The following is a 16,637-nucleotide window of genomic DNA, read 5'->3' as shown; positions in this document are numbered from 1 at the left end:
CGCACAAGTGAGTGTATATTAATGTATGAAATTGAGCCTTCAAGCCATCCAAAACCAAAAGTATATACAAGTCTCGCATCAAGCCTTCTGGTCAGTCATGAAAATCCTATGAAGCACAATCAAAGCTGAACGACTACTATAAAATAAGACACAAATGTCACACTAGCTGCAGGATTGGAGTAGAGCGAACGATATCCAGCCAAGGAGCAGCCACATCAAGCAGACCACATCCGATGAAACCATGGAAGAAATCTACCATAAGGGTAATCCTCGAATACGGGCCACATGACCATGGATACCCGAGGCTGAATCAAAAATAAAGGCATTATGGGTATGCCAAATGTGCCAAAGAGCTATCCATCTAAGAAATTGAAAAAGGCAGGTATAATCCAAGTGCAAAGAAGATGATGAAGATATCTTCCCCAAGACCCAAGAACGGATGGGCGTCCACTGCTGACGAGTCACAAGGGTCCACACATGGGAAACAAAGCTCCAAATTTGTCTCGCCAAAGGGCAAGAGATAAGGAGATGAAGCGGTGTCTCGTCACAAGTAGTGCAAAAGATACAATGGCTCCATAAGATCTTGCGGGCACATAGGATATCCCCAATAGGAGGACCACCGATACGCAACCTCCACACAAAAAATTTCCCTTGATATGGAATCTTGGACCTCCACAATTGAAGAAATCTCTCTCATCACTTTTCTCTCCTATCCCGAGCACACCAAACTTTATTTGCTTTCTCAATGTCCCATTGCCTGTCCTCTACCATCTTGTGGTAAATCTGATTAGCCGTCCTTTTTTGAAAATCATCTGATTTCACAAACATCCAATCCTGCCAAGATGAAGCAAGCTAGAAGGCACATAATGGATAAAATTACAGAAGATGGTCCTGCAGGGTGAACCAAATCTAAGTATAGCCTCTAGTCACCCGAAAGTGTTGGTGTATGCACCGGAAAGAATAGAAACGGGACTGCCCAGGAATGACAGCATCATGTACAAATTGCAGCCCCAAGCAAGCCATCCTATTAAATTTATCTTGCTGCAAATCTTTGCCTAGCCGATGAAGCAGCATAGATGTGGCCAGCACTTTTGCTTGTAATGAATTGGCCTCTGTTCGAAGATCAGGACAACGCCGATGAGTCAGAAAAAATGAGAAAAATGTCTATGACAATTTCAAAGGCCTTGTAGAATTCTGTGTATGTGTGTATGTGTGTGTGCGTGTTTTCACTAAGTGTGTTCATGTGCATGTATAGCTGAGCTCTGAACTAGGTTCAACTACTCTACATTGCCCTTCTTGCTGCCATCAAGCTCTACTGTTGAGCTCTCAGTTTGGCCTCATCTTAGCTCAGATTCCTCACAACCAGACTTTCTCTTCAACTACACCTACTACAAAACCACCTCTACTATACAGCAAACGATGTCGCCTTTGCTATTGTTCACACCATCCCAAGGCCATTGCATTGCATCGCCAGCCCATTGCCAAGGTTGTTGCATAGTCTCGCTACCCTGCCACGCGCCACCACTTGCTGCTCCAACACGCCACCCTCTCCTACAACAGCCACCAACTCATTCAGCCAGTTCTAAAGGTGTCTATCGTGTCTACCATTTGCAACTCATCCGGGACCAAGCACCGCCCCTACCAATTGTGCACTATTTTCATCAAAGTTCATGTGCCCTACTTTGCCATCTATGCCACCTCCGCTAGCCTTGCACATCGACTTTGCTCCAACCGCCCTCCATTGACTATTAGTAGTCATGTTTGTCATGCGTTATTATCTCCTAACTGTGAGCCTCAATCTGACAAGGCCTTTTGGAGCTTTGATAGGTCTGTCATGTGTTTTGATGAGGGAGGCTACTCATTCTAGAGTGGCTATCTGGGTGCATTTCTTTTGTTTGTCAGGTTCCAGTGTGTTTTCCATGAGTCGTTTTTGCATTTCCCAAGCTGTCCACACCTGCCGAACATTGTCCTTGCTAGTCTAATTTTTTGGTGGCCATATCTCATTTTCTAGGCGTTTATTATGCCACGCCCGGCATTAATGCTGGTCAGCCAGCATTTATGGCATTTCAAGACTGCAATCGGCCAATTAAGGGGTTTTGCGACTATTTATAGCCATTCCCCACTTGGCAATCATTCACATCATCATCTTCCTTCCTTCCTTGGTAGGTGCTCACTCTGACTTCATGATCTTCCTCCGTCTCTGCTGCTGCTATCATCAACAACCTGATCTGGTGCCCTCACTAACGTTGTGGGTTGCATGCAGGGACTGATCAATCCTCCTTCTCTATTCAGCATTTGTTCCTTGTTCAATGCGGTTTCTTTTCTTCTTCTCTTACAAATTCTCTCTCTCTTCCTCTATGTTCAAGTTCCTTCTTTTGTTGCGCACTCTCACATGGTATCAAAGCATGGCATCTGAAAGTGACACAGGAGTTCGTGAGGCCATCCACATCTATGTTTGCTGAAAACGCAAGCTCCTACTAGCTAGCAACTACATCTAGTGCTTAGGCATCATCATCTAGAGGTAGACGACTATTTCTAGACATCAAGCATCAACATCTCGCATCAGATGACATCAAGTCCATCAGTGTTTTGCTCAAAACGCAGCCTACTCGGTGCTAGCAACTATCTATTGGCTAGACAACAGCCTTCTGCAATCAAACACAACATTCAAGGAGCAAGCAACAACATTCACATCAGCATTTTGATGCTTTTGCATCCTTCGTGAGCAGTCGACGGTATTTCTCCCTTGTGCAGACCTTCTACATCAAGATCTCTACATCCTATAGCCGATGCCTCCTGTTCCGGGGCTGTCTATAGCCAAACACAAATTTTTGTAGATGTTTGCAGGTATATACGAAGATGTCTTATCACCAATTCTTTGCTAACTCAAAGGATGAGGTCTCTATCCTTCCTCTAAGAGATGGCACAATTTTCATTCTCGTTCACGCAATGATCAAAGGTCACCTAGCCCATTTGTTTGGGAACCCTCTCCTCCCCGTTCTCCCCATGTTTCACAAAAGGCCCGTTCTGCTAGCCTTCATATGCCCTCTATACAAGTGCCCATACTTCTTTCTTTACCCAAAGACGACCGACTTGATGGTTCCAACTACTCGCTTTGGTTGTGTAAAGTGCAGTGTATCCTTTATACCTTCGATCTTTGGGAGTTTGTTACCCACCCTATTCCCTGTCCTGTGGAGGATCCCACCGTTGAATCATTGATGGATCATGCGGCCTTATGGGATCAGCTCAACTCTAGAGCTCGATCTTTTCCCTTTATGAGCCTACAAGATTCTATCCTAGTGCATGTGCATAGGTTGCAAAAAGTAGCAAAAGTGTAGACAAAGCTTGCTCCTTTGTACCGTCACAAGACATTTGCCCACCAAATTACTCTCAAGAAGAAATTGTAGATGCTCATTGTTGATGATTCTCCTTCCATGAAGGATCATATCAACAGGTTGAAGGACATAAGGGGTGAGCTTGCGTCCCTTGGCAGGATAATATCTTCAAAGGATATAGCTATGATTCTTTTAACTCAGCTACCATCTCCTCGGTTTGATGTATTCTACACCAGCCTCCTTACATTGCGGACCCATGAGAAGCTTCTATGGGAGGAGCTTGCTCCACTTATTTTGGAGCACGATAAGCATGCCAAAGAGGTAGCCAATTGATCCACCTCCACCAAAGCTTTTGTTGCAAGTTTAGGAGAGGGGAAGAAGAAGAAAGGGACGTCAAAGGCTAAAAGATAGGAGAGTTTTTCACGCTCTCACTCCAACTCGAACAAGCCTAAATGCCCATACTGTGGGAAGGGAACATATCCAGAGAAGAAATGTTGGAAGAAGTACCCTCAACTTTGTCCAGAAGCAAAGGATGAAGCTAAAATGTCCAAACCTTCTACCTCTACTCCAGAGATTACCTATGAGTCAATGTTCCTTCATATTGTTGACTTGGAGGAGCCTTCTTTAGTAGTTGCCTCATCTTCTGGAGGCCTTGGCTCATTGATAGTAGAGCTTCTACTCATATGACTCCAAGAGATGATTTGTTGCAGGATCTACACTCTTCTGAGGGATCAATCACTGTTGGTGACATTGTTTCAGTGTTTATTAGTGGTATTGGCACTTTGCCTTTGTTTGCCGACCGTGCGTCAAACTCCCTTTCATAGGCCCTTTATGTTCCGAACTTGGGCTTTCCACTCCTCTCAGTTTATGGTCTTACTAGGCTTGGTACCCGGGTTGTCTTCACCAAGCAAACCATTTGTATTGAGGATTCTTCCACAGGGATTGTTATACTGACAAGTTGGTAGGAGAGCTAGCTTAACTGGTTCCATTCCCCTTCTCTTATGCAGTGTCCTCCCAGCAGTCGTCTGTTGCTACACCCGTTCCCACTTGTGCACCACCTATTCCACAGGTTCCTTCCCATCCCCCACCCTCTCCTCCAGTGGTTCCCTCGTACCCCCCATCCCTTTCAAAAGGGGGACGATCTCAATGATGCAATTGTGAATCTCTTGGCCCCTCGTGTTTCAGTGGGGGTTTCCCAAGATCGTCAGAAGCTTCTTTATCGGCAATCTTCATCGACGGACTTCATCAACATTGACATTCCTCTTGCCACCCCAACATCCATTTCTTCCTTAGCCTTCTGCCACATTCAAAATTTGAGAGGGGGTGTTAGTAGTCATGTTTGTCATGCCTTGTCATCTCCTACCTGTGAACCTCAATCTAAGTCAAATGAGGACTTTTGGAGCTTTGACAGGTCTATCATGTGTTTTGATGGGGAAGGCTACTCATTCTAGAGTGGCTATCTGGGTGCATTTCTTTTGTTTGTCGAGTTTTGGTGTGTTTTCTATATGTGAACAATTTCAGCATTTCCCAAGCTGTCTACACCTACCGAACATTGTCCTTGCCAGTCAGATTTTTTGGTTCATCTAGCATTTTCTAGGCATTTACTATACCACGACCAGCATTAAATGCTGGTTGGCCAGCATTTATAACATTTCTAGACTGCAATCGACCAATTTAGGGGTTTTGTGGCTACTTATAGCCATTCCCCACTTGGCAGTCATTCACATCATCATCTTCCTTGGTAGGTGCACACTCCGACTCCATCATCTTCTTCTGTCTCTGCTGTTGCCGTCATCATCAGCCTGATCTGGTGCCCTCACTGACACTGTAGGCTACATGCAAAGACTAATCAGTCCTCCTGCATTCAACATCTGTTTCTTATTCAGCCTAATCCGGTGCCCTCACTGACGCTGTGGGCTGCATGTAGAGACTAATCAGTCCTCCTATATTCAGCAATTGTTCTTTATTTAGTGCAGGTTTCTTTTCTTCTTCTCTTGCAAATTGTTTCTCTCTCTTCCTCAGTGTTTGAGTTCCTTCTTCCATTGCGCATGCACATTGACATCATGGCCTATGCCACCCACCAATTCCAGTGCTACCTACCTGTATTGCCACCCAATATTGCCCATTGTGCCACCCAGCATATCATTCTTTGAGAGCTCCACCTGTTAGAGATCAGATCACAGCCAGTGCAGTGGCAGCCAGTGCAGTCAGACAGGCAGCCGCAGTGTGCAGTCGGACTGCACAGGTCGGACTGCCACGTGGCAGTCCAACCTGTGCAAGCAGTCGGCTGCATTTAATGCAGCCGACATGCAGTTTTCTGCCGCCCTATTTTTCCCAGATTTCTGGCTATAAATAGCCGACATCTCCAGCAGTCTCCCACACTTCTCTGCTCGCAGATTACAGACCGGTGACACGCGCAGATTCCCTCTCTGTTCGCAGATTTCAGACAGGAGACAGTGCAGACTGCAGCGGACTTCGAGGTGAATAGCAGGTTGCATCGTCGAGGTGGAGACACGCAGTCCAGCGCACTGCGCCCGTGTATATATCTGCATATCTTTGTATTCAGTACACTTTATACAGCAGATCTTCATCTTCCACTGTCTCTTTCTCTCCCTTCTCTCTCTGCATTCTCTCTCTCAGTCCTACGCTTCCGCACCGCTGCACTCTGACATGGTATCAGAGCAGTGTTAGAGGGCTGACTGAGCGCAGAATCAACCTGAAGAGGAGTTTCTATCGCGACACAAATTTGCGTTTTTTGCGTTTGAGGGCAGACAGGAGGGCTGCGCCTTGGAACAAGGCTGAAGCGAGTGTGGGCGCGCAGGAAAGGAGTCCAGGTGGTGGATTTGCTGCTGTTTACTGCTGTTTGACGCGGAGGAAGTTTGAGTTTTCAGCCTACAAGTGCAGGTTTTGCTTTTTCATCGCCTCCGGCGGGTGAAGAAGTTTCAAGACGCGGAAGAGCCTTAGCAGGCTGAGTTTTCCCAGTCAGAGGGGGCTGCTTTTGCGTTTGTGAAGGCATTACAGGTGAAGATGTCTACAGAGATTGACTTGGAGTTCAAGTCGATTATGAACCGGAAGGTGCCTGTCTTACCGGCTCTTCCTGCAGATCAGAAGCTCGACGGCGACAACTACCGCATTTGGCACGTCATGATGTTGGCCATCCTTGAGTCCTATGATTTGGCGGAGCTTGTACAGGAGGAGATCGACCGGCCCTCGGTAAGAGATGAGTCCAAACTCTCTTCCGATGCTCGTGCGGAGTTGGCCAAGGCTCAGTCTCATTGGGACAAACTGAATGCCAAGATTCGTTCCTTTCTTTTTCTATCATGTACTACAGCCGTGATCGCTCACATCGAGCACTTGACGGTGGCTCGGCAGATATGGCTGGAGCTTGATCAGATGTACAATCGGATGACCCTTATGAAGCGGGTTTCTTTGGAGGTACAGATGCGGACCTTGTCCGTAAACAAGTCTTCTTCGCTGCGGGAGCACATTAACAAGCTAAGGCAGCTTCAGATGCAGGTTCAAAATGCGGGGAAGCCGATTTCCTCCGAAGACATGGCGATCACACTTTTGTCCCAGTTGCCGCCACGATTCGGTACATTTTACTCTGCCCTTATTGCTTCGGGGCGAGAGTCTACTCTTCGGTGGGAAGAGTTGGTTCCTATGGTCTTGGACCAAGAGGAACAGTTAAAGGGACAGAATGCTTCCAAGTCGGAGGCGCTGACACGTCAAGCCTCTCAGAAGAAGGGGAAGGACCAAAAGAAGAAGAAGGGGGATAACAAGTCCAAGAAGGACAAGAACAAGGACAAGGACAAAGACTCCACATGCCATATTTGTGGAAAGACTGGCCATTGGAAGAAGGATTGCCCTGACAAAGACAAGAAGGACACCAACAAGAAGGACACCAAGGATTCTGGAGCGGTGGCTGCACCCTCATCAGCTGCATTTCTTCATCTAGCTGTCATTGAGGACGCTTCACCGAATGCTTCTGATGCTGCGATGACGGCTCCCCAGGCTCGAGAGTGGTATCATTGATAGTGGTGCCTCCCGGCACATGACTCCTTCATCAGATGGTGTTGCCCAGTTGCGACCCTCGCGTGGGCAGATTCTCATTGGAGATAGCTCTTTAGTATCTATTGCAGGTCGGGGTAAGATGCAGCTTATTCGAGATGGACGAGGTGCTACCCATACCTCAGAGGTTTTGCATGTACCAGGCTTAGGGTACCATCTCCTGTCAGTTCATAAGATTTACTCCCTTGGCCTTTTGGTGGAGTTTGACAGTACTACGGTGCGAGTCCTTGATCGTGGATCGAGGAAGGTTCTATCATCCGGATATGAGGAGAACGGCATTTATAAATTGAAGTCTTCCACCGCCCTCTCTACTCTTCTTCTTACCTCATAGTCACAGTCAGAGTTATGGCATGCTCGGTTTGGTCACCTCAACTATGATTATCTTCGGAGGGCGTCATGTGGACAGCTTGTTCGAGGGTTGCCGGATATAGTGGTGAGCCAGCAGCCATGTGTCTCCTGCATTCGGGGGAAGCAGCATAGGGATGCCATTCCCCACACAGCTTCGCGGCGGTCTACTTCACCGATGAAGCTTGTATCTACGGATCTATGTGGCCCTATGAGGAATGAGTCCTTGCGTGGAAGCTCGTACTTCATGCTGATCGTAGATGACTACAGCAGGATGACATGGGCCTATTTTTTGGCATTAAAGTCAAAAGCTTTCTCACACTTCAAGGATTGGCTTCTCTTTGAGGAGAACCGATCGGGCCGGAAGTTGAAGACCTTGCGATCCAACAAGGGCGGTGAATTTGTTTCTAATGAGTTTGCTCGGTTTTGTGCAGATAAAGGTATTCACCAGGAGTTTGCCAATACCAACACTCCTCAAGAAAATGGCATTCTTGAACGGAAGAACCGCAATGTGATCGAGATGGCGCGCACCATGATGGAGCACCGACAGACCCCTCAGGTTCTGTGGGCCGAGGCTCTGGCTACTACAGTCCACATCCTTAATCGATCCCCTACTTCGGCCGTGGAAGGGATGACCCCGTTTGAGGCTTACTTTGGGACGAAGCCAGATGATTCTTACTTTAGGGTCTTTGGGTGTGATGCCTATGTTCACATTCCTAAGGCTCACCGTGATAAATTTGAAGCAGCTTCCCGAAGACAGGTATTTGTTGGCTACAGCTCCCAGTCCCAAGGCTATCGATTGTATGATCCCGTCAAGCGGGATGTGTACACTAGCCGCCATGTGCGGTTTGTGGAGGTTCCGGCTATATCAACGGGTGAGGAGCATCCCGTTCTTGGAGATCCAGGGGAAAGTTGCGCTCCTTCTACAGTTCCACTGGAGCCCGTGCCTTTTGATTATGATTCCGTTCCTGACACAGAGTCTACTGTTCCACCGGTCACCCTTGAGAAGTTACCACCGGTGGATATTCCAGAGTCTTCTGCTAATGGAGAGAGACGAGGGGAGGTTCGGCCTCCTCCTCGCTGGGCCCGTGACACACTCCGTGATTCAGGGATCAAGGGGGTTCCTGAGGAGTGGGGACCGCAGGATGGTCCGCAGCGGTCACGGCAGCACCAGGCACATTCTACGGAACTTGTTTGCTCTAACTATTGTTTGATGACCCGTGTTATGCAGGATCGAGAGCCCACCTCCATGAAGGAGGCTCTACAATCCGCACCATGGAAGAAAGCTATGGAAGCCGAGTTGGAGGCTATTGAGAGGAATGGCACTTGGTCACTCGTGCCCCACCCCCCGAATAAGAAGATGATTGGGATCAAGTGGGTCTTCAAGACCAAATACCTTAGCGATGGTTCTTTGGATAAGCACAAGGCTCGCCTTGTTGCTAAAGGTTTTGCACAGCGCCCAGGGATTGACTGTCATAATACTTTTGCCCCCACAGCTCGTATGGCGACCATTAGAGTTGTTCTTGCCTTGGCTGGCCATAGGAGATGGCCTGTTTACCAGTTGGATGTGAAGTCGGCCTTCCTCAATGGTGATTTGAAGGAGGAGATCTATGTTGAGCAGCCTCCTGGCTTTGGATCTTAAGATGGGAAAGTCTACAGGTTGAAGAAGGCCTTGTATGGCCTCAAGCAGGCTCCGCGTGCATGGAACGAGAAGATTGATTCGTTCCTTCAGTCTCAGTTGGGATATCGGCGTTCCAAGGCCGATCCGCAGCTTTATGTTCACACTTCCGAGGATGGTTGTGTGCTTTTTGTGTTCTATGTTGATGATTTGATTGTCACAGGTGATGATGCAGAGCAGGTCCAAGAGACGAAGTCAGCTTTACATCGGACGTTCGAGATGACGGACTTAGGTCTACTCCATTTCTTTTTGGGCCATGAGATTTATCAGTCTCAGAGGGGGATCTTCATCTCTCAACAGAGATATGTACAGGAGCTCTTGGTGTCTTTTGAGATGGAGGATTATCGGGCCCTTTCTACTCCTATGGATCCGAACTGGAAGGCCACTTCCCATTCAGCTTCTCCTATGGCGGATGCTTCCCGCTATCATCAGTTGATTGGGTCCTTGATTTGGCTTCTCAACACTAGGGTTGATCTTTGTTTTGTTGTTGGGCTCTTGGCAAGGTTCATGAGTGAACCTAAGACGGTGCATTGGCAGGCTGCTCAGAGGATACTTCGGTATTTGAGGGGGACGTCTGATTTAGGGATTCATTACCCCGCAGGGACGGATGGTTCAGATCTTGTACTTGCAGGTTGGAGCGACTCGGATTGGGCCGGTGATGTGGACCACAGGCGGTCTACTACAGGTTACTGTTTTACCTTGGGTGGAGGTGTTATCTCATGGAGTAGCAAGAAGCAGCCCACGGTAGCCCTTTCGTCTACTGAGGCGGAGTATCGGGCCGCGTCTTCCACCACATGTGAGGCTGTGTGGCTTCGGAGATTATTGGAGGAGCTTGGGTGCCCCCAGACTCGTCCTACTTTGCTGCAATGTGACAATGAGAGTTGCATTGCCTTGGCACGGAACCCTGTTTTTCATGCCCAGACGAAGCACATCGATATCCAGTACCACTTCATCAAAGAAAAGCTTCTGGATGAGACCATCACTGTGGAGTACTACAAGACGGAGGACAATCTTGCCGATTTGTTTACGAAGGCACTTCCCCAGGCTCTGCTTCGGAGACATTCCAGATCCCTCAGGCTTCTGCCCTGCCCAGGCTCTGAGAGGGGGTGTTAGAGATCAGATCACAGCCAGTGCAGTCGGACAGGCAGCCGCAGTGTGTAGTCGGACTACACAGTCGGACTGCCACGTGGCAGTCCAACCTGTGCAAGCAGTCGGCTGCATTTAATGCAGGCAGTTTTCTGCCGCCCTATTTTTCCCAGATTTCTGGCTATAAATAGCCGACATCTCCAGCAGTCTCCCACACTTCTCTGCTCGCAGATTACAGACCGGTGACACGCGCAGATTCCCTCTCTGTTCGCAGATTTCAGACAGGAGACAGTGCAGACTGCAGCGGACTTCGAGGTGAACAACAGGTTGCATCGTCGAGGTGGAGACACGCAGTCCAGCGCACTGCGCCCGTGTATATATCTGCATATCTTTGTATTCAGCACACTTTATACAGCAGATCTTCATCTTCCACTGTCTCTTTCTCTCCCTTCTCTCTCTGCGTTCTCTCTCTCAGTCCTACGCTTCCGCACCGCTGCACTCTGACACCACCTGCATTCTACCTATCACCTAGTCTTCCACGCATCATCCTCACAAATAGCCACCATTTTTTCCAACTCTAAACAGCATATCAGCATAAAAAATTTGGGGCCTTTCTCATCCAAGCTCAATTCTCAACAATATTTCATCCAAGATTGGGACTTCCAAATCTTGCTAAAATTCATTGAATTGAAGCTTCATTCAGCATCTTGGGCAACATTGGGTGGCATTGATGGCAGCTTTCTTCCACATTAGAGTGTCTTGCTCGACATTCATCTTCATTGCTTTCCACCATTAGCTCCAATTTGTAAGTCCTCGAGTTTTGCATTTCCATGCCTCATAGTGTTTTATCAACATAGATTCCTAGACAACAGCTAGTTGCATTTGCCCACATACGTAGTGTTGGTGTCAAAATGACTCCACAAAGTGATTTGCCTAGGATGTTTGGGGATAATGATAAGTTGAATGGTACCAATAGTCCGATGTGGCCATACATGATGCACCATGTGCTAGTTGTTGAGAAATCAAGCCATCCAGTACATTTTCCCCTTCTCCATTCCTATTTTGGTTTCCATTTACAGCCCACAAAAGGCTTTCTAGGGGCCTCCCAAGAGAGTTGGGGCACCACTTGAGAGACTTCAATGGGCGCCACTCAAGACAATCTGTGCCTATAAATACGGCACTAACTCCACTCATTCACTCTATTCCACACATTCATTCCTTCTGACACTCTAACACTCTCTTCTGTATTCTTCTCTCCTTTCTCCATTCTCTCCATTGCCGTTCACACCCCACAAGGAAAACATTATGGTTTGTGGCCTCTACATCCATCTCCACTTGGCATTTTATTGCGGCATTTTACTACAACGTTCTATTGCAACATTCTATTGTGGTATTCCATTGCTCCATCACCAAGCGACCTTCCTCATCACCAAGCGCCATCATCCCAAGCTACATTTTGCTATTTGGGCAATTCTTGGCATCAGCTCCACCTCCGACAAGCACCTGCTATTCTATCTAGGCTGCATGTTGCAATTCCTGGTCCATCTAGGGTCAAATTCCTTCATCTAGCCGGCCACTTCAAAGTTCTCATCTGTAGTTGGTGATCTTCTTTCTCAACTCCAATGACACCAAAGGACTGTGTTCCACTCCCTCAACAGTTGTCCATCGTCTTTAGCATTACCTTCTATACCCTACTACCTGGAGGATTGCATTTCGCTCCCTCTACAATGCACGTTTCCTTTGGGTGCTGCCACCCAATTAGACATGATAGTGCAGTCATCTTCATAGCTTCTGCTCCACTATATCAATTTGATTCACTTACCATGATTCAATGATTCATTATTCATCATCTTCTCTTCTTCTATACTTTTTTTTAGTTTCTTTTCTCTCAATGTTTGCAATACACACTCTGTGTTTCTCCCTGCAAACCCTATTGTCTCTCAGGTTTACTCACAGCAGTCATATTTTGACACTAGTTGCCATCCACCATTTTGGCTATTTCTATAGAAGAAATGTATGGATATCCACAAACATCCATACAAAAGTATATAGTAGTAACATGTGATAAGGTACCTCTAAGTGGAGGACCTTGTCGTTACATACAAGTTATTCCATTGGAGTCCTAGAATTTGAAAAAGTTCAACAAAGGAAAATAGAGGAAATGTGTGCAGCGCATGCATATGCATGTGTATGTGTGTGAGCATACCCTAGCCAGAGGATTTAACCATAAAGAAGGTTTTGGAGCTCGGAGCAAAGAGTGAGGACCTCTTAGAGAGAGGACTCATTTAGATCAGCTCCGGCCCATTTTGTGCCTCAGTGTAGATCACATCTATGTTTGGACTATAGGCCTCTAACAAGCTCACTATCAAAAACAATTTTCGCTTGGATCAATGAGTTGTTGGGTCAGCTAGTTGCAAGTTCTGCGATAGTAACTTTCAGCAAGCTCAACATTAGATCTGGTTATCACCAGATTAGGATTGCTATGTGGGGGCATTAACAAGATAGCAGGCTGTGCACAGTCATGAAAGCAGGAATGTACAGATTGCTGCCACATCAATGTCTGACTCAGCTGCTGCCTGTCCGCCTGCCTGTCTTGCCTGCCGCATCAGCAGCCATATGAGTGGGTGCCAAATCCATCAGCTTGTCCAATGCTGGTTGGTCCCATTGTCATCTCAACCATATGTGCAATATCTTGCACCAGTTTGTATACTTCTACACAAGTATACTGTGTTTGAAGTTGGTGCCCTTGATTGTTTGAAAATGTCTGCTTCACACTACTAAAAATTTACATTTTTTAGACTTGTTAAGTACAAAGAGTTTGCTGTAGAACGTATTGGTAACCATGTTTCTAATAAGTTACATTCAGTACAGGTTGTTTCACAGCTCTTTGATATGCAACACTACCTGTGCTTGATCCAAGTGGCTCCTTAAATCCATTCTCCCTTGTCAGAAAAGTTATGGTGTGGTGATCTAATATTGCAATGTGGGTTCCACTAGATGAAACCACCATCTGACGACGTGGTGCAACCTCACTATGCTTCCAACTGCTCCACCATTTCCCAACACCTGCAATGGGATAGACAAACTTATACAATTGGTTTGATCACTTTGATAAGAACGTCCCCCTTGTTACATGTCTTTTGATATGGAAGTCCCTTACAGGGCTGCTTTGTATTTTGCATTTTGCCTCTGGATATTTTGTTCCAAGGAGTTTTATTGATAAATTCTCTCTCTTTTCTGTTTTTTTGGGGGGAGAGGGGAGGGGGGATGGAATTTAAAGACCTCAAACCACAACTGAATTGTTATCCTGAGCTAAGTTTCAGGAAGAGGACACCCCACCTGCGAGAAAGCTGCCAGGAGATGAGATCTGCAAACGCAAGTAAATTCTTAGAGAAACCAATCTGTGAATACTAAATCTCAAATAATTAGAACCTAAATGGCTAAACTAAGCAACAATGTAGATCATGGCTACCCGTTTGCTTGTGTCGACATATGGCTGTTCTGACACACCAGAAGCACAAGCAGAGACTCGAAGGAAGCAAGGTTGTTGCGATTGACCATCAGGGATTGGAACCATCTCTGAAGAGGGAGGGATTGTACGCGTGTCGTGATCTTATTCGATTAAAACGGCCCCCTTCCCGTTAAGTTCAAGCTGTGGATTCTGCTGCAATTGTCTTCATGTCAATCGAAGATTTACTGCAGCCTCGCATTCTTCTTCTTGTACGAATCATGAGCTTGCGTCGAAGGTACACAGCATCGATCATGATGAGGCCATGGTCCTAGGAGCAGAAATCTGATGGGTTCATTGGTATCATGGGAAAATTTTCGACTCTCTGTGGCACCAACGCTATGCCGACTGCACTGTGAGTGTGCACTGTGAGTGTCCTAGGAGCAGAAATCTGATGGGTTCATTGGTATCATGGGAAAAATTTCGACTCTCTGTGGCACCATCGCTATTCCGACTGCACTGTGAGTGTGCATTACATCAAAGCAATGGCAATACAGGCCAAATACTTGAAATGTTAATACATACTGCATCAATTGATGACAAGAGGCTCCTCATAAATGGGTACATTTGCACAACACCCTCATTGAGGAGTGACTAGGGTAAACAATCCTCCATTATAATTTTTTTTTCCAAGTGAGTTGCGTAAATGTTTTTTAATTGTCAAACTATTTATATTATATAGAGCTCAAAGAAAAAATATTAGGACATTTTGATATTTTTTTCAAGTAGCCTTAGTTACAAATGAAAGGTTCATAAAGGATGGACAGTGAGGGGCCAATAGAGCGACACTCAAGGATGCATTACTTTAGGGTTTTACAAAATCTAAAATTTAAAAAAATTTACATTGGTCAATTGTTTGACTTAAGTTAGGCTCATTTGTAATTTTTTTTAAATTATATTTTATTGTTAAGTGGCTAAAAAAGTCACATCTTTCTTCTAAATTTGTCACTCAATTGGGGTGGGGTGTGCTTTCCTTTTGGAGGACGCCACTTTATTGGCCCCTTTACCCTAGGCGTCCCCCCCCCCACTCTCCCCATGCTTTTCACCAAAGTGAAGTGCTAGGTTAGGAAGCATCGATGCTAGCTGACACTTTGCAACAAGGGGGAGTGTGTGTGTGTATGTGCGTGCACACATGTGTATGCATGTAGTATGTGTGTGCACATGCCTATGTATATGCATATGCATATGTGTTTGCCCACCCACACACTACCATTTTGCCTCCACTTCCCGCATGGAGAGAGGATGTCCCCCACAATTCTCATTCGTCTAGGTAGCATGTGTGTATTGTCTCAAAGCCATGCTAAACATGCCATGAAATTTTATAGAACTGACAAGTCCATAAGTGTTCAAGAAGAACGTTTGAAATTCTTGACTAGCTTAAATAATATTATAAGGGAGTGTACATAAGAAATGGAACTAGAAACGCCTCAAAGCAAATTAGGAATGTTTCCTTTTCAATAAGCTATAGAAAAGTAAGATAAACATAAGCCTAAAAGAGAGAAGGACAGTCTAATACATGAGAGCCAAACAAGTAGGTTGTTAATGAGAATTAAAAAATCAAAACCTCAATCACAAGTGTCAACGATAGTCCCTAGTTATTATCCATGCTTCCCTTGCAAATAGTGTTTACCTTATTTTGTTCCCTTTTGTTTAAAACTAGCAAGCATAAACACTATTAGATAGAAAAAAGAGAGATGTTTAAACAAGAGTACTTGTAGTAGCAATCTCCAAGAAAAAATCCAGATTTTATAGAAATGCTAACCATTGGTAGTGTGGTGTTATTCGTACCCACAGGTTTGACCAAAGCATTGTAACTAGATCGTAATACCTTAATGATGACAATTGATTCCCAATCCTCGACTTAAATTAAACAAAGGGGGGTTTAATAAGTCCAAAAAATGGAGATATAGCTAAAAAATCCCATGTAACAACCCATAATAGGGCTTTTGGTCCTAATAGACCCAAGTTATCTAATTTGGTAGTTTTGAAAGTGAGTTCTTCACTAGTATTTTCACCGTAAGAAAAAGAGTTAAACCCCATTAAGAGAAAAAAAATTAGTTCTTTTATGTTGTGCAACACATAGCTAGATTGGCTCACTCATTAGGCATTCATGAAGCTGTACCCTAGGTATGCATGCTGTGGTGTGCAACACATAGCTAGATTGGCCCACTCATTAGGCATTCATGAAGCTGTACCCTAGGTATACATGTTGTGGTGTGTAGCACTTGCATTCACAAAAAAACATATGCTAGGAAATGCACTTTGTATTCACATATCAATAGTCTATATATTAACTAAGACATGAAAAACACATTACCATAATACATTAGCATAATATATTGATGGAGCTACGCTTTACAATCATCAATGGAATGCAACATTGAAATACATTAGCACAATGTATTAATCAAGGTATGCTTTACAATCATAGATAGGATGCAACATCAATCAATGCAAAATTGTGAATTATCTCTATGATAAGCGGTGCATAATTAGGGCACAAATAGCACATAATCAATGCCTAATCCTAACCATTATTCAAGGGTATTAATCATGATAGACAATACCACACAGACTATGCAAATTACTTGTGAGTACAAAAATACGAGCATACAAT

General features: G+C 45.4%; 1 protein-coding gene across 1 annotated transcript in view; it reads right to left on the bottom strand.

Annotated features, from left to right (window-relative positions):
• The window catches only part of LOC148011942 (neuroblastoma-amplified sequence protein), a 111,328-nt gene extending 96,768 nt beyond the window's left edge, over nt 1–14,560 (bottom strand). Inside the window, exons 1-3 of the mRNA XM_087669869.1 lie at nt 13,985–14,560; nt 13,852–13,879; nt 13,417–13,578 (exon numbers count right to left, since the gene is read on the bottom strand). Of these exons, the coding sequence (XP_087525995.1) occupies nt 13,417–13,578; nt 13,852–13,879; nt 13,985–14,089 (295 nt within the window). The 5' untranslated portion in view covers nt 14,090–14,560. The remainder of the gene's footprint in view (nt 1–13,416; nt 13,579–13,851; nt 13,880–13,984) is intronic.
• Nucleotides 14,561–16,637: the final 2,077 nt, after the last annotated feature.

This window comes from Lygodium microphyllum, chromosome 28, assembly GCF_053477565.2.
Source record: "Lygodium microphyllum isolate KBCC chromosome 28, Lygodium_microphyllum_v1.1.10, whole genome shotgun sequence".
Classification (NCBI taxonomy): Eukaryota; Viridiplantae; Streptophyta; class Polypodiopsida; order Schizaeales; family Lygodiaceae; genus Lygodium; species Lygodium microphyllum.
This window is presented reverse-complemented; position numbering and strand designations above follow the sequence as displayed.